The following is a 26,915-nucleotide window of genomic DNA, read 5'->3' on the forward strand; positions in this document are numbered from 1 at the left end:
AGTTACAAATTTCCTTAACTTTTGTTTGTCTGGAAAAGATTTAATTTCTCCCTCATATCTGAAGGAAATTCTTGCTGGATAGAGTATTCTTGGCTGAAGGTTTTTATCCTTTAAAGCTTTGAATATATCACTCCATTCTCTCCTAGCTTGTAGGGTTTCTGTAGAGAAATCCACTGACAGTCTGATAGGGGCTCCTTTATAGGTTATTCTCTTTTTTTTTTCTTACTTCCCTGAGTATTCTTTCCTTATCATTCCTATTTGCCAACTTTACTATTATGTGCCGTGCGGTGGGTCTTTTTACATTGACAAATCTAGGAGATCTAAAACCCTCCTCTACACACATTTCTCCATTGATCCCTAGATTTGGGAAATTCTCTTCAATAATTTCATTAAGCACACTTTCTGCTCCATTTTCCTTTTCCATATTCTCAGGAATTCCTATGATGCTTATGTTCTTACTCCTCATTGAATCCATTATCTCTTGGAGATTTTCCTCATTTTTTTTTAATTCTTAGTTCTCTTTCTTCCTCTGTCTGGCGCCATTCAGCCTGTCTGTCCTCGATTATGCTGATTTGCTCCTCTAGGTTGTCTACACGGGCATTCAGGGAATCCGTATTCTGTTTTATCTGGTCCATTGTGTTTTTCATCTCTAGTAATTCTGTTTGATTCTTCTTTATGATTTCAATCTCTTTTGTGAAGTAACTCCAGAACTCGGCTTGTTTCTCTATCTTTCTCTCTACCTCATTGAGTTTTTTGATTATAGCTGCTCTGAATTCATTGTCACTTAGTTTACCTAATTCCAAGTCCTCAGGACTTAATTCTGTGTTTTTATTGTTTTCCTTCTGGTCCGGGGCTTTTATAAATTGCTGGATGGTAGAGGAGCGGTTTTTTCTCATGGTGGTAGAATTCAGTTGCAGTTATAGCCTGTCACCACTAGATGGGGGTCGAGAGCGGCGTGTTAGCTCTCCACCTTCGGGGCAAGATGGCTGCGCCCACTGGCTTTGTTGGGGGGAGGGGCTGTTACTCACATGCGCCGGTCTGTGTTCAGATCAGTTCTGTTCTCTGGTCTCCCAAGGCCCTTGATTTATAGGGTCCCCACGGACGGAAGCTTTCCCCCATCAGCGGGTCTCCACTGAATCAGCGGCAGGAGTCCTGGATGATCCCCCGGTCACGCGGCCCCTGCCCCGCTCCTTCCCGACCCGCGCCGCAGCGATCGCAGACTCTAGGGGAGGGAGCGATGTTCTCTCCTACCGTTCCAGTGCCTCCAAAGGGGTAAAGCTAGGTTTATGATCTCCGCCTTCTTGGTATTGTAGGTCTCTAACGAGCTGGCATTAAGTTTATTCTCTGAAATTCAGTTCTTCCAATCTTTTGTTGTATTTTGGAGAGGAGAGAATCCCGGGTCAGCTCACCCCGCCATTTTGCTCCGCCCCTCTCCTCTCCAAAGACACCACTTTTTTTCTTCTTAGGAAGAAAAATAAACAGGAACACTAGAGGAATCTCAAGCCTCTGGCAGCCACAGCCACAGCAAACATTAAACACAGCCTAGCTCCTAGTCAGATTAACATAAAACCTGACATTAAAGGCCTATATACCTCAGATACCCAAAACATCATGTCCAGCTTTGGACAAAACAATTATAAAAGCATGCTAAAAGGCAAGAAAAACAGTCTGAAGAAACAAAGCAAGCATCAGAACCAGATTCAGAGGACACAGATTTTTAAATTATGATATAGTGAATTCAAAAAACTATGTTAAGTTCAAATAAATATGTCAAGGATTCTAATGGAAAATATAGACAACATGCAAGAGCAGATGAGTAATGTAAGAAGAGAAATGGAAACTCTAAGGAAGAATTGAAAGGAAATGCTAGAAATAAAAAACACTGTAACAGAAATGAAGACTGCCTTTCATGGGTTCAGAAGTAGACTGAACACAGCAGAGGAAAGAATCAGTGAGCTGAAAGATAATATCAATAGAAACTTCCCAGACTGAAATGCAAAGAGAAAAAAAATGAAAGAAAGAAAAAACAAAGCAGAATATCCCAGAACTGTGAGACAATTACAAATGGTGTGGCATATGCACAATTTGAAAATCAGGATAAAAAAGAGATAAAGGAGCAGAAGAAATATCTGAAGAAGTAATGACAAAGAATTATACAAGATTCATGGCAGGCACCAAATCACAGATCCAGCAAGCTCAGAGAACATCAAGCAGGATAAGTATCAAAACAATCTACACCTAAGCATATGATATTCAAACTGTAGAAACTCAATGGCAAAAAAGAAAATTATGAAAGAATCCAGAGGGGGAAAAAACCACCTTATCTATAAAGGAACAAGGATAAGAATTACATTGGACTTTTCATTGGAAACCATGCAAGCAATAAGCAGAATGAAATGTTTAAAATGTTGAAAGAAAAACCCCAACAATCTAGAATTCTATAGCCAGTGAAATTAGCCTTCAAAAGTGAAGGAGAAATAAAGACTTTTTCAGACAAACACACACTGAGGGAATTCATTGCCAGTAGATCTACCTTGCAAGAAATGTTAAAAGAAGTTCTTCAGAGAGAAGGAAAATAATACAGGTCAGAAACTCAGATCTACATAAAGAAAGGAAGAGTGTTGGAGAAGGAACAAATGAAGTTGAAAGGGATTGGAGGATGCCAACCCAAAATATACCAGTTTGGCATAAGGATTGTTTTGAGTTGAAGGCAATTAGCTCTCTGCCTTTCCCCTTCCTATCTAAAAGCAGGGCATAAATTTCGCTTTTGTAAAGAAAATTTCCATTTGTAAAGGTGCCCTCCTCTCCTGTACCAGAAAAAGGAAAAAGACTCCAGAGACAACTCTTACATCACCTGAGATGACTTGCATCTGCATAACAAACTTTACTAAACAACCTTTATTTACCATACATTTTCCTAATCACCTTTCCACAACTTACCCTACCCCCAAGCCCAAACTTCCTTTTTCTTTGTCTAGTTTCTTCTCCACACTCTGTTACCCTTTTTAAAAATGGAACATAAGCCCCCGGATCTAATTGCCTCTTTGGGGTCTTCACTTCTTTCCTATGAAGGTCTCCATATGCATATGTAATAAACTGTTTGTCCTGTTAATCTGTTTTTTGACAGTTTAATTTGCAGGATCCCAGACATTGAACTTAAGAGAGTAGAGGAAAAGGGGGTTTTTTGTCCCCTACAAAGTTAAATTTTTTATTTTTCTTGTTCTTAATCAATGTAATAGACATCTATTTATTCAAAGTAATAATGATTGCAATGTATTACATGATTATAGTCTATAAATAAGTGAAATAAATGACAGCAACATTATAAGAGAGCAGAGGGAAGAATTGGGAATACTTAGCTATAAAGCACCTGTACTACCTGTGAAGCAGTATAGTTAGTTGAAAGTGGCCTTAGATTAATTGTAAATATATATTGCAAACTCTAGGGAAATCAGTAAAAAAATTTAAAAAGAAGTATAATTGATATGCTAAGAAAGGAGAAAAAAATGGCATAACAAAAAATGATCAATTAATCCCACAGCAGGCAGAAAAGAGGGGAAGATTAAAAAAAGGAAAAACAACAAGTGCAACGAATAGAAAACAGGTAAAAGTATGGTAGATATTAATCTATATCAATAATCACTTTGTTGTGTGAATGATCTAAATACGCCAATTAAAACACAGGGACCTTCAGAGTGGATAAAAAAACAAGACCTAATTATATGTTGTCTACAAGATACCCATTTTAATATATAACATAGATAGTTAAAAGTAAAGGGATGGAGAAAGATATACCATGCTAATACTAATGAAAAGAAAGCTGGAGTAGCTATATTAATTTCAGACAAAGCAAACTTCAAGACAAGGACATTTATTGGGGATAAAGAGGGACATTACATAAGGATAAAGGGGTCAATTATCCAAGAAGACCTAACAATCAATGTGTATGTACCTAACAACAGAGCATTAGAATATATAAGGAAAAAATGGATAGACTGCAAGGAGAAATAGACAAATCTACTACTATAGATGGAGACTTCAACCCTCCTCTTTCAGTAACTGATAGACCCAACAGGCAGAAAATCAATGAGGATTTGGTTGAACTGAACAGAACTATCAATCAACTGGATCTAATTGACATTTATAGAATACTTCATCCAACAACAGCAGAATGCACATTCTTTTCAAGCTCACATGGAACAATCACCATGATAGACCACTTTCTGGGCCACAAACACACTTTAACAGATTTAAAAGAATAGAAATCATACAAGTATCTTCTTCGACCACAATGGAATAAAACCATAAATCACTAATAGAAAGACAGCTAAAAAAATCCCAAAATATTTAGAGATTCAACAACACAATTCTAAATAAAATGTGGATCAAAGAAGTCTCAAGAGAAATGAAAAAATATTTGAAGTAAATAAAAATACAACTTACCAAAATGTGTGGGATACAGGGAAAGCAACACTTAAAAGGAAATTTATAACCTTGATGCATATATTGGAAAAGATGAAAGACTAGAATGAATAATATAAGCTTCCTCCTTAGGAAATAAAGACATACAAATGGCCATTAAGCACATGAAAAGATTCATTAGACAGCAGGAAAATGCTAATTAGTACCACAAGGAGATATTACTTCACATCCATTAGAATGGCTCACGTTAAAAAGACTAGTTTTACCAGGTGTGGCCAAGGATGTGGAACAACTGGAACTATCATATATTGCTGGTGGGAATGTGAAATTGTAAAAGCATGTTGGAAAACAGCTTGGCAGTTTCCTAAACATGTAAACATACAGCTACTGTATGACCCAGCCACTTCACTCTTAAGTATTTACCCAAGAGATATAAAAGTTTATGTCCACACATAGACTTGTACACAAATGTTTCTAAAAGCTTTATTTGTAATAGCCCAAACCTGGGAAGAACTCAGAGGTCCATTAACAGTTGAATGGATAGACGGGTTGTGGTAGTACTTGCAACTGGGGAAAGCAATACCATGCAGCAATAAAAAGTAATTGATACACACAACAACATGAATGATTTCAAAATAATTAAGCTGGGTGAAAGTCAGATACGAAAGAGAAAATACTGTATGATTCTATTTCTATAATATCCTAGAAAAGGCACATGAAACTATAGTGACAGAAAAAATATCAGTGGATACTTGAAGGTGAGGATGGAGGGAGCAATAGCTTCCAAATAGGCATGAAGAAACTCTGGGGGGGCAGTGATAGAAATATTTGTTATCTTGATTGTGGTGATGTTTACACGGGTGTATATTGATCTGTCAAGTTTTGAATAAAAATGAAAATTTTAGAGCATTCTAATTTAGGAACATCAAAGAAAAAAAATCCTACATAAAATATCAGCAAATAGAACTCAACAGTACATTAAAAGAATAATACATCATAAGCAAGTAGGGCTATAGTAGGATTACAAGGGAAATTCAAAAATTTTTGAAGTATATTAATTGAACTAAACATGGAAAAAATCACTGAGAGAAAAACTGATACATATGATTTTAAACATATGAAAAAATGCTCAATCACCTTCATACTAAGAGAAATGAAAATTAAAACTACACTTGGGATACCATTTCTCACCTATCAGATTGGCAAAGATCTAGAAGTTTAACAACTGCCTCTGTTGATGAAGTTGTGGGAAAACTGACACTCTCATTCACTGTTAGGGCTAGTTAAAGTGAAACAATCCTATGGAGGTGAATATGGAAATATTTACCAAATTAAAAATGCATTTAGTTATGACTCAGCAACCGCATTTCTGGGACTCTATTCTAAGAATACATCTACACTTGTTGTATTACAAGGTGGCTCATTGTGGCATTGTTTGAAATAGAAAAATATAGGAAAAAATCCAAGTGTTCATCAGTAGAGTTCAAAGAAATCAATGAAATAAAGTCATCAGCTTGATTCCAATCAGCAGACTCAAGAAGCATCAAGATGTAACATTAGAAGTAAGAAAAAACATGGTTTCAGAGCCAGGACAAAGAAAGATCTGGGGACCAGAATATCTGACAAGTTGCAATTGGGGAAGGAAACCGGAATCCATGAGTACAGATTGTGTCCAGGAGTTCTAGTAGAATGTGATGGTAGTACTTACTATTCATTAATTGCACTGATATTTCTTACGCACTAATTGTATGTTATGTAATGTACGTACTGGCAATCAGAAAAGCAGTAAACCTGATGCTGGCACATGAATATCAAGTCTCAACAAACAAACAAACAAACATGCAAGGGGAGGAAAAACTCTTTACGGAAGAATGTCAGCTAATAAATATAGAAAGATGATAGAATTAGAAAATCACCATTTTGCAATCCCAAGTTAATCACTGTTCTAGGCAAAGATCATCAATCGATGCTAAAATCATTTTGTCAATGCTTACTGAGGGTTATGGGCTGAATTGTGTTCCCCCAAAATTCATATGTTGAAGCCCTAACCCCCCAATATCTCAGAGTGTGTGACATATTTGGAGATATGGCCTTTAAAGAGGTAATTAAGTTAAAATGAGGCTGTTAGGGTGGGCCCTGATCCAATCTGACTGACATCATGATAAGAAGGGGAGATTAGGACATACAGAGAGACACCAGACGTGCACAGAGGAGCAACTATGTGAAAAGGCAGCAAGAGGGTGGTCATCTGCAAGCCAAGGAGAGAGGCCTCAGGAGAAACCAACCCTGCCAATACCTTGATCTTGGACTTCCAGCCTCCAGAAGTGGGAAAATAAGCTTCTGTTGTTTAAGCTGCCCAGTTTATGGTACATTGTTACGGCAGCCCTAGCAAACTAATACACTGGGGAAAAGATTATTCACAGGGTCCCTAAAGAATGACCCCACAGATAAGTAATTAAACACAAAAGGAAAAAGATTTCTTTACAATGAGGAAATTAAACTTAGCATTACCAAATATAGGCTGCTTCGAGACACGACTCACTGAGAGGGACACATCATCCATGTAGATTTCTTTCTCAAGATCTCTGACCTGAATCTATTCATGAGGAAGCAATCAGAAATGCAGAACTATCTACAACACAACTGGCACAGGCTCTTCAAACATATCAAGGTCATGACATACAAAATAGGCTGGGAAATACTCTTAAAGGCTGAAGAGAGATTAGAGACAGAAGAGGCATGACAACCAAATGTAATGCATGAACTCTGTTTGGATTTGGAATTTAAAAAAAAGTTGTAAATAAATTTGGGGATAATTAGAAAAATTTGAATCTGAAAAAATCTGAATTTGGACTGCATAATGTTATTGTATTATTGGTAAATTTCATAGGTGTGATGAGATTTTTTTGGAGGGGGGGAGCTGATGGAACTGATCTGTATCCTGACGGTGGTGGTGGTTACACAAATCTATAGATGTATTCAAATTAATAGAACTGTACACCAAAAAGTTAATTTTACTTACGATGATTTTTAAATAAAATTTAAAATCATAACTTGGATTTCTTAGATGTGAGAATGGGTTTGTGGCTATGCAAAATCAGTTCTTGTTCTTAGCAGTGTGGAAATATACAAAGATGACCCAAATGGGAACAAAGGCTAGTTATTCAGAGCTTTCTATAGCAAGGGAGTCAGCCCCCATCACTTGTTGTTAGCAGGGACTCAAAGGCAGCCAGGGAATTCTGGGAAAGCTTCATAGTGATAAAAGGGAAAGCTTCAGGAGTGCTCTGATTGGAGGCTGTTAGCCTGGGGAAGCTGGAGGCAGGTTAACTAGAAGCAGGGCACCCTATGTGATTGGTTTAGGGAGCGGATCTGGCTTTCCCTGGTTGGACCTAAGTGGGAAGTGGAGAGTGGGGGCAAAAAAGGAGGGGGCTGGTGGTCACTGACCAAGTCCTGACCATCTACACCAATTGCTGCAGAGGTAGTGGTTTGGCTTCCCGGGCTTGTTGCTGCAGAGGTTGTAGGTCAGAGTTCTATTGTAATATATACAGTCTGGCCATTGTCCATTTGTATATTCAGTCCCTCAGGGCTAGTGGTTAAGTTCAGCACCGTCTGCTTCAGTGGCCCGGGTTCAGTTCCCAGGTGCAAACCTATATCACTCCTCAGCGGCCATGCTGTGGCAGTGACCCACATACAAAAGAGAGGAAGACTGACACAGATGTTAGCTTAGGGCGAATCTTCCCCAAGCAAAAAGAGGAAGATTGGCAACAGATGTTAGCTCAGGGTGAATCTTCCTCAGCAAAAAAAAAAAAAAAAAAAAACAGAAAAGAAAAAGAAAAAAAGAAGTCCCTCAGGAGATACACACTGAGTATTTAGCTTTGAAGGAGCATAATGTCTGCAGCTTAGTGTAAAAAGGTATTATAAAACAAACATGCTAGAGTCCTCAGTTTCCCCATTGCTTCTACTGTTGTCCCTTTCTTTTTTTGCTATCTACCTCTCCCCCTCCCACATGAAATCTGATTAGCAGATAAGCCACAAGGCATACAAAAATAATTCTTGGAAAATAGTGTTCTGATGGTATGGGGCTCTGATCGAGTGAGGGGCACAAAAACAGGAACGACTCCCCAACTGTGAGCTTCTCTTAAAGTAAAACACTGTCCCCTAAGCCCAAATTGCAAGGACACATACTCAACCTTCCTCTATAAAAACCCTAATCCTGCTCTAATCGGGGAGTTACCTGATGCACATTGGCTGAATAAAGCCTTTAACCTCTATCTCAGTCACTTAAATCATTTTCTTAGGACATTATTTTTAAATGATGGGGCCTGTAAGTATGGATGTATGTATAAAAAGAGAGAAAGCAAACGTTGCAAAAGTTAACAGTTGTTATATCTAGGTGGAGGGTATTTGGATGTTCATAGTACAATTCTTTCAACTTTTGTGTAGGGTGAAAAATTTCTATTAAAAAGCTGGGTGTAAAATAAATAAGCTATCATTGCCTGCTATCTAGGGACATATGCAAATGGTTGTGGCTGTCGGTCCGGAGGTCCCTGCTCAGCCATTGAACCTGACACTCTTATGAGGTTTTCTTGACCTCTGTCAGTGGAAGACAGACAATATCTTACAATATTGTAAAATATTTTTCACCTACTAAAGGAAGGTATGCAAGACAAGACTGATCAGAAGACTGTGGAGATTACTCCTTGCATCTACTGGAGGACAAAGAGGTGCTCATCATTATGTCCTTAGCTGCAGATATGAAAATACTCTGACCTTGCATCCTTCCTCATTTTCTGCTGGATGCCCACATAAATGTGAAGATTTGACACTGGCCTGCTCCAGGATGCAGGACAGTCAGTGGTAGAGTTTAACAGGACATGCTGATCTTCCTATTTCAAGTGGCAGTCCCCCGTATTTCCAACTCACCTCACCCAGCCCCATCCATTTCCCTTTAGCAGTTACCGCCTTTTAACACTGTTTATTGCCTCCCTCTCCCACGAGGATGTCAGGTCCGCGAAGCTAGGGATTTGGCCACTGTTTTGCCTCACCACTGACTGGTGATCAATAAACATTTGATGAATGAACAAATTGAGTCTTCTGCACTCACAAGTTCTCTCTTTAGTATTTCCTGTACTACTCATACCAAATCAATTTTATAATTAGTTGAGTCATCCAGAGATGGCTGCAGAGTCTTTTGGAGGGAATAATTAATCTTTTAAGAAAATGAATCCCATGTATGTGCTTTGCCGCTCTCTACATGCGTGGTAAAGGTACCAAAAATAAAGCAGTTGATTACTCCACATATGCAAGAGGCAGAAATCACTGCAGTATCAGCACAAACGAGTAAAGAAGCAAACAGTCAATGAATAAGATCATTTCTGATACAAAGAAAGGCTTTGAAGAAAACTAAAGCATGGTGAGGAGCTGGAGACTGGTGGGGCAGGTCAGGGAAGAAAGACATCTGAAGAAAAGACATTTGAGCAGATACATGAGTGGCATGATGGACTGAGCCATGGAGCCAGAGCATCTTTGCCAGGGACCACAGTAAGTGTCAAGGCCGTGGAGCTCCTGCCTCCCTGCCTATCCTACCAGTGGGTGGTATCTCTGGGCTGGGGCCAAAGATTTTCTTGCTCCATTCAAGGAAGGGACAGCACTTTTCTCCATGTAGACTTTCTCTTTTTACCTTTAGATATTCGTCTAACAGTTTAATTTTCCCAATTTATTTAAATATTTAGTTAGTTTTAATCATACAATTAGCACTCAATGCACTTACCACCCAAAAGAAAAGGTATGGCCTTGTCAATAACTTCCATCTATCCATGTGGCCCCCCAATTCATTGCCCTGAGGTGAACATCACCCTGAATCCCAAGTTCATCAGTTTTTTATTTCCTTTTGATGCAATTTTATCACAACTACACAAAATCCTAAATAGTTCATGTTCTATATATCAGTAGCTTTTAATTTTATAAAAGTGTGTTATGCTGTATATAACCTTTTGGGAATTGCAGGTTTTTTCCCCTTAATATTCATCCACATGGTTGGATATTGTTCTAGTTCATTCATTTTGACTCCTGTTGATGAGCATCCATTTTCGCATCCAGGTTTTGCTGTTGTGAACAGGATGCCATGCATAGCCTAGGTTTCCTGTGCAAGTGTTCCTCTTGGATATATTTCTAAGAGTAGACTGGCTGGATTGTGAGGTATGTAAATATTCACTGTAGGAGGGAATGCCAACTGTTTTCTAAAGTGGTTACACTGATTTATATTCCTTCAACAGGGCAAAAAGATCCTATGGGTGCACATCCTCCCCAACACTTAGTATTGTCAGACTTACATTTTGCAAATTGAATGGGTGTAAGATATCATCTCATCATGTCTTATTTGCATTTCCCTGATCACTAATGACTTCAAACATCTCTTCACACATTTATTGGCTCTTTCCTTCTTCTCTGAAATGGTCTAACAGATAGACCTATTTTTTTTAACACAACTGTAGTACTATTATGACACCCAGCAACATTAACAATGATTCCTGGCACTCAATTACAAGTGTATGCGTGCCAAATGTGCTTCCACTAATTATGTTTCTTCTTTCATTTATTCCTGCAACAAACATCCAGACCAGGGCAATGAGGGCAGAGAGAGAATCTGGACCAGGAGAGTCCAACCCTCTAAGAAACTAAAAATTACCTCAGACTATAAAAATCTGTCCTGCCATTCATCAGGCTGGGAGAACAGACACAGATAAAGTCAGATGTAAAATTAACAAGAAACATTATTTCTCCCTAGGACGTGCTGCAGCTATGATGCCATAAAGAATTCCCACTTTGAGTGACTACTGCCTTCTTAGGCACTGAGACACTTTGTTCTTTACAATCATAGACTATCAGAAACTGCTGTTTGAAATGACACCAGTATGAATGAAATATCCCACTCTTGCTGGAGATTCTAAATCACATAGACACAAAGAAGCAGGCAAGATTTCCAACCCCGGTGCAGAGACAAAGGGTATCTAGACATAACATTCTACATCTATCTTAACTTTACTCTTTCCAAGGAAACAGGACTCTGGGTTCACTTTACAGTCCGCATACAGCCCTGCTTTGCTTTGAGCCTACCAAAACATAGCTTCATTTACATTTCATCTGAACTTCACCATCCCTCAGGATCCTATACCTCTATCTTTTCCTTTGTTTAGTGAGCCGTCCCATGGTTCCTCTGGTGTGTGGTCTCCCTCATTGATTGATGGATCTGTCAGACTACAAATTAGTCCCAGATGGTCTTAGGCTGATTGGAGTAGGATGCCCTTACATTCTAGATTGTCAAACTAAGGCCCAGAGGGGATGTGACTGGACTGAGAGCATCCAGCAAGTCCACATCTGAGCCTGTGCCAGCTCCCCTCAAAATGCCTTCCTCACCTGCGGCTTCAGAAAGGCCTTCAGCGGGCCCAGGGCCTTCTAGCTCTGTCACGGGGTTCCCTGGGGGAGGAGATATTTGAACTTGGTTTTGAAGGATAAGAGGGCATTCTCAGGTGAAGGGCAGCACGACTTCTGCCCCTTCTGCCCCATGACCTTTCTCTCAGAAGGGCAGGAACATCTCCAGAACGTCCATATTGGAGGTGAGAAGGAGCAGCAAAGCTTCTGAAGGGCAGAATCAGTCTTGTCTTAAAGCTACATTTGCAAAGTAAGGGCCCTATCATCACGTAGATTTTATTTTATGAGGAAATAAAAATAATAAAGTTCCCTAAAGATGTTTTTACAGGCATATTGCATTAGATTAAGGAAAAATAAAAAAATTATTATTGGTACATACTTTTATCTTAGCTGGGGTAGCTGGAGGGGGAGATAATGCGGATTATGGGAGCATTCAAACCCCACAGCCAATCCCCACAAGCACAGCAGAGGGGAATCTAACACTGGCTTCTCCCCCAGCGCTACAGCCCAGGAGGGCTTGCAGCTCCCTGATTTCTTCCCCTCCTTCCCCCCTGGTATGTTCCAGGAGAAGCCTGTAACCAGTCTGACTTCTCCCCGCTTCTCATCCTGTGGTATGTGCCAGGAGATAACAGCCACTGGCACCTCTGCGTCTTTCCAGAGGCCTCTCAGCTTCTCCGAACGTTACACAGATCCATAGGGTACAGATCTAAAGACCCCTCCTCCAGGGAGCCTGCCTAGAGAAACGTCCCCACCACCCCTGCTCTTCCCACCTGTGAGACAGCTCCACCGCTCCGCTCTGCGAGTGTAGAGGTTTCCTCATTCTCGGTACGGAACGAACACTCCTCCAACATGGCGCACCCCGTGGGGAAGCGCGACCTGGGCGCGGCCATGTTCCCCGCCTGACAACAATGCCCAGGCGCACAGAGCGTCCCAAAGCACCGCCTCCGTCACAGCGCCATGTCGACTCTTGGCCGACAGCGGCTTCGAAAGTGGTTTTGCCCATGCGCAGAACCACGCCCCCTTCGTGCGACGCCCCAAACCCCGAGAAGGGGCGGTGCTAGGGGTGGTGACCGGAAGCCGCTGCGGTTCTCAGCCGCGGGTTAAGAGTTGCTGTCGGGAGGTTGTCGCTGCTGTGTGCTGGAGGGCTGCGGAGGTGATGGGCGGCCCGGGAGGGTGAGTGCTCGGGGAGTGTGTGTGGTCAGGATGGAATAGCTTGTTTGGCTGTAGGTAGTTGGATGATTCGTTCATTATTTTGCAGGTTTTCCTCCTGTCAACGTTAAGGTCTTAAAGTTCGCTCTAAGACCCACAGGGTTTGGTGCGTTATGTTCTAAGTGTTTTCTAAGAGTTGATAATTTTTCTTTTGCCCACGAGTTATTTGGAAGTGCGTTTTCAGTTTCCAAAAGTTTATCTTTTTAGTGGATTTCTAACCTTAGTTTTCTGTGGTCAGAAAAATGTCTACGCGAAATTCTTCTTTGAAATATGAGGAGACTCATGGCCTAGTGTATGGTGGTTTTTTTATAGATGTTCCATATATAACTTGAAAATAATATTTGAGTGTTTAGTTGTCAGTTTTGTCGTACAAAATTTGTACTCTTTTTTGTCTGCTGCTTCTACTACTGAGAGAGGAGGGAAAAATTCTCCACTGTGATGGTGATTTGTCCTTTCTGCTGTGCGTGATCCATTTTGAGTTAAGTTTTGTGTAAAGTGTGAGACTTAAATTGAGGTTCATTTATTTGAATGTTCAGTTCAAGCACCATTTGTTAAAAAGGTTGTCTTTCCTCCATTGACTTATTTTGCACCTTTGGGAAAAATAAATTGGTGATACTTGTGTGTGACTATTTCTAGGTTCTCTGTTCTGTTTCGTTGATCTGTCTATTTTTATCATGAATGGGTGTTGAATTTTGTCAACACTATATGAATTTATATGATCTTGTGATTTTTCTTTTTTAGCCTGTTAATATGGGAGAATACACTGATTGATTTTTTAATATTGAACCAGCCTTACATTCCTGGAATAAACCTCACTTGGTAGTGGTGTATAATTCTTTTTTATATATTGCAGCAATTCATTAGCAATTACTTCTTTTTTTTGAGGATTTTTGCATCTAAGTTCATGAGAAAGATTGGTCTGTAGCATTCTTTTTTTGTGCTGTCTTTGTCTGGTTTTAGTATTAGGGTAATACTAACCTCATAGAACGAATTGGAAAGTGTTCTCTTCTATTTTCTGGAAGAGATTGTGTAGAATTATGCTAATTTTTCTTTAAATGTTTGGTAGAATTCTCCAGGGAAACCATGTGGGCCTGGAAATTTCCTTTTGGAAATGTTTTGATTATGGCTTCAATTTCTGTAGTAGTTATGTAACTATTCAGATTGTCTATTTCCTATTTTTTCAGAGTATCTATGTAATAGTGGGTGAGTTGTTTGAGTTTGTGTTTTGTGAGGAATTGGACTATTTTATCCAAGTTATTGAATTTATGTCCTTAAAATTGTTTGTGGTATTCCCTTCCTTTCCATTTCATGAATGCAGGATTCATAGTTATAGCTCCTGTTTCATTTCTGATATTGATAATTTGTACCTTCTCTCTTTATCTTTGTCAGTCTTGCTGGAGGATTACCAATTTTATAGATCTTTTCAAAGAACCAGGTGTTTGGTTTCATTGATTTTCTCTATTCTTTTTCTGTTTACAATTTCATTGATTTCTACTCTTATGTTTATTACTTCCTTCTGCCACTTTGCTCTTCTTTTTCTGGGTTCTTGAGGTGGGAGCTAAGATTATTGATTTAAGACCACCTTAATTCTTTTCAAATATAAGCATTTGGTACTATAAATTTCCCTCTCAACACTGCTTTATCTGCATCCCACAAATTTTGATATGTTATGTTTTCATTCATTACTTTTTAATTTCCCTTGAGACTTCCTCTTTGATCCATGGATTATATAGAAATGTATTATTTAATTTCCAAGTGTTTGGAGACTTTTCTGTTATTGATTTCTGGTTCGATGCTGTTATAATCAGTGAACATGCTCTGTATGATTTCAATTTGTTGAGGTTTGTCTTATGACCCTTGGTATGGTATATCTTGGAGAATGTTCCATGGGTACTTGTAGAGACTATGTATTCTATTAAGTTTGGCTGTGGCAGTGCTGGTATGTTCAGTTAGGCTATCCTTTTCTTGGTCCTTTGACTAAGGGGAGTAGGCTTTTCCTAGAGCTTTTTCATCTGTGCCTGTTGACAATTCTGAGTAATAAGCTTCTCCAGTGCCCTGTTGGTGATATATGGGAAGGAAAGTGAAACCCAGGGAACTCACCACTGTGTTATTCCTCAGGCCCTGAGGTCTGTGGGCTGTCCACCTTTCCTTTTTCCTTTCAGAGTCTTCCAATTTGTATTTGTTGTGTTACATCAATTTTTTTCTAGTCTCTTCTATACTTATTGTTCTCTTCTGTGTTTTTTCCCCAGTATTAACTTTGTTAATTTATATTTTGCTAGGGAAGCACTTGTTTCACATCATTATTAAAATATTTTGCTATACAGTTATGCATAATATCCTGCAATAACTGCTTTAAAACACTGCCCTATTTCAGAAAGATTTTTCCTCTCTCATTTCATATGTGTGTATTATATATATATAATGTATGTGTGTATTATATATATAATTTACATATAATGTATAATATATGTATATTATATAATGTATGTGTGTGTATGTGTGTGTATATATATATATATATATAGACTCTTCTCCTTTATGTGATTTGCAAGGGGATTATCTATGGCATTGGTTGTTTCAAAGAACCAGCTCTTTGTTTTCTTTAAATGCCCTATTGTTATATTTATTTGACTTATTTAAGATTTTATTATTAATTATTACTTTCTGAGTTGGGTTTTTTGTGGGTTTTTTTGCTTAATTTTCTTTTTTCTGCTTCTAGTGTTTTAGGTTGAATTCATAGCTCTTTTCTGTTATATTTATTTTTAATTAAAAATACAGCCATTTAAAGCTGTAAATTTCACTCTGTATAACTTTAGTGTGTTCTATGACTTCTGGTAAAAATACAGAAGCTATATTGATTTCCCACTTTGATCCTGGATTATTTAAGAAAGTGGTTTTTTTTCTTTTAAAACAGATTTGTTTAGATATACAAAACAGATTTATTTAGATATATTCCAATACCATAATTTTTTTAAGAAACAGATTTATTTAGATATATTTCAATACCATAAAATTCACCTATTTAAAGTATACAATTTAGTGGTTTTTAGTACATTCACAGAGTTGTGCAACCATGGCCACAATCTAATTTTAAAACATTTTCAATACCCCAGAAAGAAACCTTGTATATGTTAGCAGACATTCACCATTCCTGCCACACTACACTCCCAGCTCTAGGCAACTACTAATCTATTTTCTCCCTGTGCATTTGCCTATTTTGGACATTTCACATGAATGGAGTCTTAAAATATGTGGTCTTTTGTGACTGGCTTCTTTCATGTCAGATAATAATTTCAGGGTTCATCCATGTTGTAGTATCAGTACTTCTTATTTTCGTTGCCAAATAATATTCCATTGTATGGATATACCAAATTTTGTTTATCCATTCATCAGTTGATGGCCATTTAGGTGGTTTCCACTCTTTGGCTACTATGAATAATACTGCTGTGAATATTTGTGTGCAAGTTTTGGAGCGGACATGTGTTTTCATTTCTCTTGGGTAGATACCTGGGAGTGGAATTGCTGGATCATATGGTGAATCTATGGGTAACATTGTGAAGAACTTCTAAACTGTTTTTCAGAGTGGCTGCGCCATTTTTACCTCTCTAACAGCAATGTATGAGAGCTCCAATTTATTCACATCTTGTCAGCGCTTATTTCTTTTTTTTCTTATTGTAGCCATCCTAATGGATGTGAAGTGGTCTCCTAATGATTGGAAAATTTTGGGTTTTTTTTTTTAAACATTTTAGGCTTTGTAGGCTGTATGGTTTTTATTTTTAAAGATTGGCACCTGAGCTAACAACTGTTGCCTATCTTTTTTTCCCCATTCTTCTTCTCCCCAAAGCCCACCAGTACATAGTTGTATATTCTAGTTGTGAATGCCTCTAGCTATGTGGGACACCACCTCAGCATGGTTTGATGAGTGGTGCCATGTCCCAGCCCAGGATCTGAACCGGCGAAACCCTGGGCCGCCGAAGCAGAGCGTGGGAACTTAACCACTCGGCCACGGGGTCGGCCCCTGGAAAATTTTGGTTTTTATTTGAATTTCCCTAATGACTAATGATGTTAAATATTTTATACTAGATCAGAGAATGTAGCTTGTCAATTCCCAACATTAAAACATCTGTCGGGTTTTTATTAATGGATACGTGCATGTGTATGTGTGTTCACACACTTGTATGCTTACATATATATATGGATATACATAAATGTCCAATGTGTTTTATTTTTTTAAATTTATTTTTGAAAATTCAAGTTATTTAAACTAACCTGTGGGCAAGTTATTTAATGGAATTTTGTAAAAGTTCCATAGGCATAAGGAAAGAAAGCATATTCTGTCTTTCTTTGGTACGGCATCTTTATGTGTTTAAAATTTAACTTATTCACGCCTTTTATTTTACTCCTTATTTATTTTACTTTCTTGTTTCCTCTTCATGACGTTTCTCACTTCTGTCTTGTGAAGTTCCTCTTCATTTTACGTGAATATTTTCCCTTTCTCAACTAGAATGACTAAATCTGTAGTGCCTCTGTTAGTTGATCACAATAAAATTGTACCTCACCTTGGATGCAGAGACGCTCTTTCCTCCCTAGTTGCCTCAACAGGAGAAACAGTTTTACTTCTGGATATTTTTGAGGTAATTTAAAACTTTTATCCCAGGCTATTAGTATTTTCCTTATGGCAGTCTCTTCTGTTTCAAGAAACTTTACTTAAATTTTTTATTTGAAATCACAGTCATGTTTTCAACATTTATTAAACAGAACCACGTTTATTTTGAGCCTACCATGTAAAAGGTACCATGTGGTGTAGTGTTGAGAATGTGAACTTTGAATCCAGGTAGACCGAGTTTCACTTAAAGTCACTAAACCTCTGTTCTGTATGCATAAAATGAAATAATAATAATTATAGCAACACATAGATGACAGGATTGTTGTGCAAATTAAATGAGGTACCTGCTTCTGTACATTAGATGATTCTTTATAATAATAGTGTTTGCTAATATGAATTAATTGTTTACCTGGGCCAATCTGGTGCTAAGTGCCTTACAAACATCATCTCATTTAATTTTCACAACCACTTGAGATAAATAATTTTGATGCCTTTTGAAAAACAAAACTGAAGAAACGTTTTCATATTCTCATAGCTAAAATTTGGCAGAGCTAGAATTTAAAGCTTTATTAATTTTAGTCCAAGTCTCATGGTCTTGCTCATATTCCATTTTGATGAGTAACTAGAATAGGTATGGACTGGATTTTGTCTACCCCGCAGTATCCAGTACTGTGAACTGTACTTTGGTGCCACCAGGGAATGTTTGTGGGGTGAATGTGAGTGACTGACCATGTGGACACTATCTTTCCAGGTTTCTTGGTGTCTCTGTGGAGTCCCTGGGCCAGACCCCATAGCGAAGGCTGCAGGATCTTCTCCGGCCCCAGCAGCTCTGGTTGAGTCCACAGACCCTGCCTGGCCTCAGGCTCCTGGGAAGAGCAGAGTTGTCAGCAAGAGAGCCCGAGGGCTGAGGCCCAGCCGGAACATGCCAGCTAACCAGAATTCTCCCGGGCCATCCCTGGCCCTGACTGCAGGGGGACGTGACAACTCCTGTGAGGTGAGGAGGAGGAAGAGGCGCCCCGGGGCAGGAATTCATTCAGAAGAAAAGATAGTATCTCTTTATTTTAATTTGTATGACTTTTTTACCAGGCAGGATAATCCACCCCCCCATTTTTATTGGTCATTCATTTCCCTTGTGTGAAGTTCCTTCTTCTGCCCATTGCTGATTTATTTAGCTTAGCTTATGGATTTTTAAAGAGTTATTTAAATGTGATAACCCTTTATCATTTTATATGTTTTGTGAATATTTTTTGCCACTTTGTAATTTGCAATTAATTTTTAGTTTTGTTTACAAGTGGTAAAAGGTGTCTAATAGTTCTCTAAGTCTTAAGGCTCTTCCCTGCTGTGTTTCTCCCAGATTCCAGCTTCCTAGAGGCAAGTGCTCTTAATCTTTTTAACAGATTCTGTTTGCTTTAGTGTGGGGCATTTTCTATTGACTTTCCACTACAGAAAGTAGAGATTTGGTTTTTACATACACCCCCACTCGCATACACATTTGCCTATAAATATCGTTGTTTTGATGAGATCAACCGTCAGTTTACTACTGTGAGTGTTTATAGTTGACTCATGTAGTATCCATGCTGTGATGACTATTAGTGTACAACTTTTTCTTTTGCCTGGAATTAACAGTTTTCTGATTTAGACATTTGTTTGCTTTACTACATACATATCTGTAATTTAACTCCAAATTCTTCCCAGGTGTTTAAATCTCCTCTCTGTGTATTCAGACATATTAGGCAATAATAATAGTGACAATAATTACAAACACTCATGTAATGTTTACTGTGTGCCCAGCACTATTATACGCACTCTACGTAACCTAACTCATCTTCACTGCAGCCTGGAGAAGTAAGCCTGGAGAAGTAGGTGCCATTGTCGTCCCCACTTTATAGATGGGGAAACTGGGGCATAGAGAAAAACTATCTGGCTAGTCATAGGTGGGGCGGGTCTTAACTCTGGGCCTCAGTGTCTTCTCTTTGAAGAAATCTCTCCTAGAGCTTGTTGACTTGCTGAAAGCTGGTCTGGTGGCTCCCTCAGCTTCACGCACAGCTATTACTATGGTGTCTTCCCTTTGCCATCCCCCAGGAAATCCTTTTCACCTCTGTCTTATGTCAGATCCCCTTTCCCGGGGATACTATGTCTTTCTTCCTGTTTTCTGGATCCTGTGTCTTCCTCTTTCTTGGTTTACACCCTCATTTTGTGGGAGCACATCCTCCATTATATCCTTGAGAATGGATGCATGTCAGATGGATTTTATGAAGCTTTGCATATCTGAAAATGTCATGCAAAAATATACTTATTTAATATATGTAACTGTATAAATATATTTATAGAAATGTACAAGTTAGTAAATGCCATGGAATGTATTTTCTTTGACCCTGACACTAAATTTGTCTTTTTGGCTAGGTATAGAATTCTAGGTTTGAAATCATTTTTGTGCAGAGTTTAAAAAGCCTGTTTTCAAGCTCGTCCTTTTCTACTCACACACATATTTTCTCTACTTTTCAAAAAACTCTTCTTATTCAGTTGTTGATCTTCCATTTTTTAAAATTCTTTGTTCTATTGATTTCCATTTCTTTCTGTTTTGCTCTCCTTTCTGGTTGTTTTTTTAAAATTTTATCTTCCAAATCTTCTTTTGTGTCTCTCATTAATACTGTTATAACTTATTTTAAATAGCTTTTTTGTTTTCAGAATATTCCCTTCTAATAGCATGCTATTTTTGTTTTATGGATGCCACATCTTATCACTCTAAGGATATTAGTAATAGTTTTTTAATTTGCTTTTTTGAATAATAATATAGATACATGGTTCAAAAATATATACAATTTAAAAATATAAAAAGCTGTACAGTCTGAATTCTCTTACTCATCTTTCTCCTATCTGCTCGCTTCTCTCTAATACATATAACCAGGTTAGTTAGTTTTCTCTGCAAGATTAGGGTTTCTTTATACAAATAAAAGCAGCCGAGAACACATTCTTACTTTCTCCTGTTTATTTCACAAAATGTGGCCTACTAAACAAAAAAGAGATTCTCAGATTAGATGGAAAAAGAAGGATAGAAAATGATAGACTTGGCAAACAAGAACCAATAGAAACCTGGGGCTGTGTTTTTAACATCAGACCAGAGAGAATGGAAGGTGAAAACACAAGGGGTGAAGGTAGATGATTCAAACTGTTAAATACTAATAATTATAAAAAATATCGACACATTTATAGCTAATAATATATCCTTAAACTATGTAAAATAAAAACCAGCAGAAATAGTTAGTTCTGCCATTAGCCATTTTAACCCACCCTTGATCAAGCAAAGAAAAATAAGCTTTGCTGTAACATGAATTCTAAATTCTACAATCACAGAGAATTACATTAAAAATAAAAACTAAAAAGCTAGCAAAGATCATATTTAAAAACATTAAAGTATTTTAAATATGTTTTTAAGAGAAAATATAAATAATCTTAAAAAATATATAGAGATCGTCTTAGTCAGCTCAAGCTGCCATAACAAGATACCTTAGACTGGGTGGCTTAAGCAACAGAAATTTCTCTCTCACGGTTCTGGAGGCTGGAAGTCTGAGATCAGGGTGCCAGCATGGTCGGATCCTGGTGAGGACCCTTTTCCTGGCTTACAGACGGCTGCCATGTCGCTGTGTCTTCACGTGGTCTCTTCTTTGTGCATGCACAGAAGGGGATTGCAGAGAGAGAGCAAGCTCTCTGGTGTTTCTTCTTCTAAGGGCACTTATGTGCAGGCCCCGTCCTCACAACCTCATCTAACCCTAGTTACCTCGCAAAGGCCCCATCTCCGCATACCATCTCACTGGGGCTTAGGGCTTCAGCGTGGGAATTTTAGGGGGACACAAACATTCAGTCCCGAACAGAGGTGAACTTCAAGCGAAACATTTTAAAGTTGATGCGGTAAAGCCAAACTCGCAGGTAGAGGGAAAATGATAGATTTGAATGCCTTTATTCATTCCTTTCCTATACCCGTGAACTTTCTTTCCTGTTAGAAGGAAATGAACTCTCCGCTGAATCCCTTCCCCTCTCCTGTAGGTATCTCTTCTCTCTCTTTTATCATCACCTTGCCCCTTCTGTGCTGGTACCTTCTCAAAGCAGATAACATGCAGTAATATCTTCCATTTCAAAAAATCCTCCCTTGGGGCCAGCCTGGTGACACAGCTTAAGTTCACACGTTCTGCTTCTCAGCGGCCCGGGGTTCATCAGTTCGGATGCTGGGTGTGGACATGGCACCGCTTGGCAAACGCCATGCTGTGGTAGGTGTCCCACGTGTAAAGTAGAGGAAGATGGGCATGGATGTTAGCTCAGGGCCAGTTTTCCTCAGCAAAAAGAGGACGATTGGCAGTAGTTAGCTCAGGGCTAATCTTCCTTCAAAAAAAATATCCTCCCTTGACCTCCAGTCCACTTTCAACCAAGATGTTTCACCAGATAAGTAATTCCTGTAAGCTCACGGACAAAACCTGCTGCTCTGTATGTGTTTAATGTCTTCTCCTGTTGGTTGGGTTTTGAGCCAGGGACTTGTTTTCTTGAGCCGGGATGGGGGAGGGGTCATTCCTCCTATAACCCTCCCCTGTGGTACAGATCTTCTCTGCAGGTCCTAGGAGTTTTAGTTAAGCCAACCCCACAGCCTTCAACTCTTCCTTTTTTATGCTCTAAGCTTCCATTCCCGCAACAGACTCTACATCCTTGCCAGAATCCTGCCTTCCCAAGGGTCTCTTAACTTTTTGTTTAGTGTTTTGATACAAAAACCTGACAAAGAAAACATCAATGACAGATCATTCTCACTTGTGAATACTGATGGAGCAATTATAAATGAAATGTTATCAAACAGAATCCAATCGTTCCTTAAAAGATCATTCATTCTGAGCACATGGTTCAACATTACAAAATCTATATATAATTCACCATAGTAACATATCATCAGAGAAAAGTGATTTTAAAAAGTATCAACATCCATTCTTGATTTTAAAAAGTATCAAAGTTGAGGGGCCGGCCTGTTGGCATAGTGGTTAAGTTCATGTGCTCCGCTTCCACGGCCTGGGGTTCGCACGTTTGGATCCCAGGTGTGGACCTACACAGTGCTTGTCAAGCCATGCTGTAGCGGCATCCCGCATATAAAATAGAGGAAGACTGGCACTGATGTTAGCTCAGGGACAATCTTCCTCACACTCATACCAATAAGTATCAAAGTTGAGCATTCCATGCTTCTAGTTCCTTCCCAAAACTTACCCTAGGGATTGTCACCAAAGCAATGGGGCTGGATTAATGATATCCAGAATTCTTCATCTTGGGTTGAGTCCTTTATCTTTATAAATTGTCTTCCTTCATCTTGTTTAATACTTTTGTCCCAGAATTCTACTCTGATTAAGATGGAGATCTTGCTTCTTTTCTTTTGGCACTTCCTCATACATTGATGATGTCCAGAATCCTTTATTTTGGATCGAGTCTTTCATCTTTGAGAAGTATCTTCCTTTGTCTTGTTTAATTCTTTTATCCCAGAATTCTACTCTGATTGATATTAAGATGAAGGCCTTGCTTCCTTTCTGCTGACGTTCTTTGATACAGCTTTGCTCATCCTTTTTACCATTATCATTCTGAATCTTTGTGCATTTCTTTCTATGCGATATATGAAAGATATGTTTTATACTGTGCCTTCTGGTTTAATGCTTCTTTTTTATGTCTTTCACTACAAGCTCTATTTTGCTTTGTTTTGTGTTCCTTCTGTAATTTGGAACGGTTAAAGTCTTTTTTGGTCCTTCAAGTGGTTACCTTTATAACATTATAAAATATAATTAATATTCTATTTATTAAAACAGTATCTATTAACTGTTGACTATGAGTAATGACAAGATTTGTAGACTCCTATTTCAAGAGTCCTTTTATTTGTTGTAAGTTTTCCTTGAACCCTGTATTTGAGAGTTTGTTCAATTGGGTCAGTTCTTTACGGATGCAAATCCTATGTATATTTAATTTTCTCTCTTGCATATTTCTGTCATTTTTTCTCTGTTGTATTTTATGTCTTTATTTATTTCCACTTCATTTTGTTTACTGGTCATGATCCTCTTTGTCCCCTGCTATTTTGGCAGGAAATGTTAAAGACCTTTATTTCTGTATTGTTTTTTCACTTTTTTATTGAGATCTGCCAACACATAAAAAATTTTTTTAAGAGAGCTCAAGCAAGTGTCTTTTCAAAGTTGGTTACTTCAAATCAGAATCCAAACAAGGTCCACACGTTGCATTTTGTTCTTATGTCTCTGTCGAGAACTGGAAAGAGTCTGAGATTTTATCCTACTTCCAAGCTAACAAGAGAGCCTGCCAGTGTCCTGGATGCTGGCAGAAGACGACGTGGCCTCCTGAGTGAGAGACAAAGGACTGGAGTACTCATGGCAACAGTAGCCAGAGTCTTAGCGTTTGCGCCAGTCCCCTGAGTCCCAGTTCCTACAGGGTGATGTGAAGGGGGCCAGGTGATGCCTGCACACCCAGTGGGTTGCTTAGATTACCTGAATCTTTTATAATGAGCAGTAAGCAAACTTTTTCTTTGCTCTGGAAGGAGGCACAGTATGTTCCAAGGCTGTTTGCTATGTAAACATCCTTGAAAAGATAGTCTGGAACAAAAGGAAGTAGTGCCTGTGCTTGCAAGACATGTGGAAACATGAGAGACCCATGGAGAATTGTCTCCCAACCACATCCACCCCTTGTTTCTACACTGTCTTGCCTGCTGCAGATTTTCCCATGAGTATGCTACTTTGTCAGCCACTCTGATTAGTGTGACAGAGGCCAGGGCCAAATCTGTTCAGTTTGTCTCATGCAGCACTTAATTAAGGTTATTATCAACAGAACTCCAAGTGGCAGAATGAGGCTAGTTGCAGTATTTTGTTCAACCATGACCTCCAGGGTTCTGGACTCAGTCAGCTGAGCAAAACCCATAAGCCGTCAAGGTCTACCTTACAAAGCCAGATGCTGTTCTCCTGAAGTTGCTATATTGACCTTTCCACTTGGCCTAAGACACTAACCCAGGTAGCGCAGGATGTGTTAGCAATTGCACAGATTCTGCCTTGGCCCAATAGGCAATTCCATCACCTGTAACAACCCTGAACAGTAAGCTGAGGCTGAACAGAATGTCTTCCAGGGTCAAAGGTAGTGTGGTTGATCACCTCAGCTAAAATCAGGGGCGAATTTCCTACCACCTTTCCTAATTGGATGATTCCTATCGTAGGAATAACTACCCTCAGGCTGCATGTAAATAGCAAGCCATTTATTCCTCTAGGAAGCCCCTCCTAGCAACCAAGAGTAGCTTTCTTTTCGAGAGATCTTCAGTATCATTTAAGAGCTACCTGAGCCACTGGTCCCCACCTTAAACACTTGCAGGCCACTTAAGACGACCCCGAGGGTGCAAATCACCATGTTTTTTGGGGGGAGGGGAGGCAAGTTCATGCCTGGCTTCCACACAAGGCATACAATCCCAGAGTGCCCCCCAGGAGAAAATGTTTACAAATGGGGGGGCCTCCTAAGTAGGACCCACAGCAGTCAGAGGACACAGTTGAAAGTGCCTCCCGTGTGGCCTCTCAGCCAGCTGATAGTCTTCAGCTGTTAAAGACAAAAGTGAACAAGAAAGGAAATTGATTTTGTTCATGCTCTTGCAGGCGGGAGCGACCCCAGATCTGAAGATCGGAGTGTCTCAGCGGGGTGGTTTGCCTTTTACTTTCACACGGAGGAGTAGACAAGTTAGAGTAGGGCGATTTATAGGTGGGATTGTTTCTGCATTTAGAGGAAGTGTCAGCCAGCTGAGAGAAAATGTTTATCTCTGTGTCTGGCTAGTTTAAGGGACACAAACTTCTAATTTCAGTTCATCATTCATGAGAAAAAGAATGGGGAGTTGGAGGGTCTGTGTCTGGCCTTTCAGCAGGTTCAACAAAAGGAGAAAGATCTGTGTTTGGCCTTGTCACAGGTAAACTCAGGAGTCTTATAGGGGTCATGAGAAAGAGTGGACAGCAAGTCTTATCTAAGTCATATGGGGAAAGGCGTTCTTTGCGCTAAGTCATTTCCAAGAACACAAAAGAGTGGGGGGATTTCTTAACTGTCGCTGTTTTTAGGGCTCAGGTGGAATGCAACTTTGTCAGGCCCCATGTCGTTCAAGACAACCATAACGTTTTCCCTGAGCAACCACGTCTGGAAACAAGGTGATGGGAGAGGCCCAGGTCTATACCATTGTCAGTTCAAGTTTGATCTCCAAGTGTAAAGCTGTCAGCTCAGATTTGTCCTCTGTGCGTAGAGTCGGTTGGAGATGTAGTTGTTCTCAGGTCTGCTGGATTATGATATATTGTTGAATCCTTTGTCAAGACTGGCTGTATGATAGCATTTAAGACTCTGGGCAGGATGCATCCCCAAATGCAAGACAGAAGATTATAAACAGGAGAAGGATTAACAATCCTTGCAATATACGTCAAAGCCAGGATCCTATATTCTGGCCCAGAGAACATGTTCCATGGGCCATTAATAGCAACCTTAGAAAGCCCAGTAGCCTTCTCCTTGAGTTTAGTGACTGACTGTTCTACTTGGCCTGTGGTGTGCCTCCAAGCGCAGCAAGATGTGTTGTGGGCTGTGGCACAGCCACCTCCCTGACTAGGTAGGAGGAAGTTGAGAGCTGCACGCTTGTCCAGGATAACTTGGGCCAGTGAGTTTAAATTTATTTGCTTCTAAGGTAGAAGTGGTATAATTTATTACTTCTGTAAGGGTTAAGGAGAGATTTGGAACCACTTTTTCTAATTGTATAATTCCCTTAGTGAGTAAACTAGCCCTCATAAAGAGAGAATTGCTGATACCCCTGGGAAGTTCCAGAATACCCTGTAGTTGCCTCCTTTTGGAGTGATTGTCTAAGTCTCCAGAGGGACAGGTGGTCGACAGGTGGGGTAGTGGTTTTCAGTATTTGCAAGTCTCAGACAAGGATTCCGAAGACACAGGAAAGATTGGTGTGAGGAAGGCAGGTATGAGCTGGCAGCCACACAAAAGGTAGTATCCTAGGGGTCACGGTGTTTGTGACGTAGGAATTAGTAGTAATGCTTGTGGTTAACCATAGTGTGGCCCCTCGGGAGAAGAGTCTTTGGGTAGAACTGAACGGTCTGTGAGGCTGGTTGAAAAGTCGTGGAGGAGAAAATGGTGATTATCTGGGATCAAAGTGCCCTTATGTTTTTTCCTACACCTGACCCTGAGGAAGTGGTGTTACGCAGTGTGGAGATTG

At 39.4% G+C, this 26,915-nt stretch overlaps 2 protein-coding genes across 6 annotated transcripts in view; one reads left to right on the forward strand and one right to left on the reverse strand.

The window, feature by feature from the left end:
- Window positions 1–12,829, reverse strand: part of UXT (ubiquitously expressed prefoldin like chaperone) — a 117,682-nt gene extending 104,853 nt beyond the window's left edge. For 3 of the 4 annotated variants that reach the window (XM_070606529.1, XM_070606531.1, XM_070606530.1), the window contains exon 1: window positions 12,624–12,822. The gene's annotated coding sequence lies outside the window, so the exon portion shown is untranslated. Of the gene's footprint in view, window positions 1–12,623 lie in introns of all 4 variants that reach the window. The other variant, XM_070606528.1, reaches the window with a different exon arrangement.
- A 67-nt stretch (window positions 12,830–12,896) lies between these two features.
- Window positions 12,897–26,915, forward strand: part of ZNF81 (zinc finger protein 81) — a 67,800-nt gene continuing 53,781 nt past the window's right edge. The window contains exons 1-2 of one of the 2 annotated variants that reach the window (XM_070606459.1): window positions 12,897–13,026; window positions 18,420–18,662. In XM_070606459.1, the coding sequence (XP_070462560.1) occupies window positions 18,591–18,662 (72 nt within the window). In that variant the 5' untranslated portion in view covers window positions 12,897–13,026; window positions 18,420–18,590. Of the gene's footprint in view, window positions 13,027–17,519; window positions 17,697–18,419; window positions 18,663–26,915 lie in introns of those variants that run through there. The other variant, XM_070606458.1, reaches the window with a different exon arrangement.

Source organism: Equus przewalskii, chromosome X (assembly GCF_037783145.1).
Source record: "Equus przewalskii isolate Varuska chromosome X, EquPr2, whole genome shotgun sequence".
Lineage (NCBI taxonomy): Eukaryota > Metazoa > Chordata > Mammalia > Perissodactyla > Equidae > Equus > Equus przewalskii.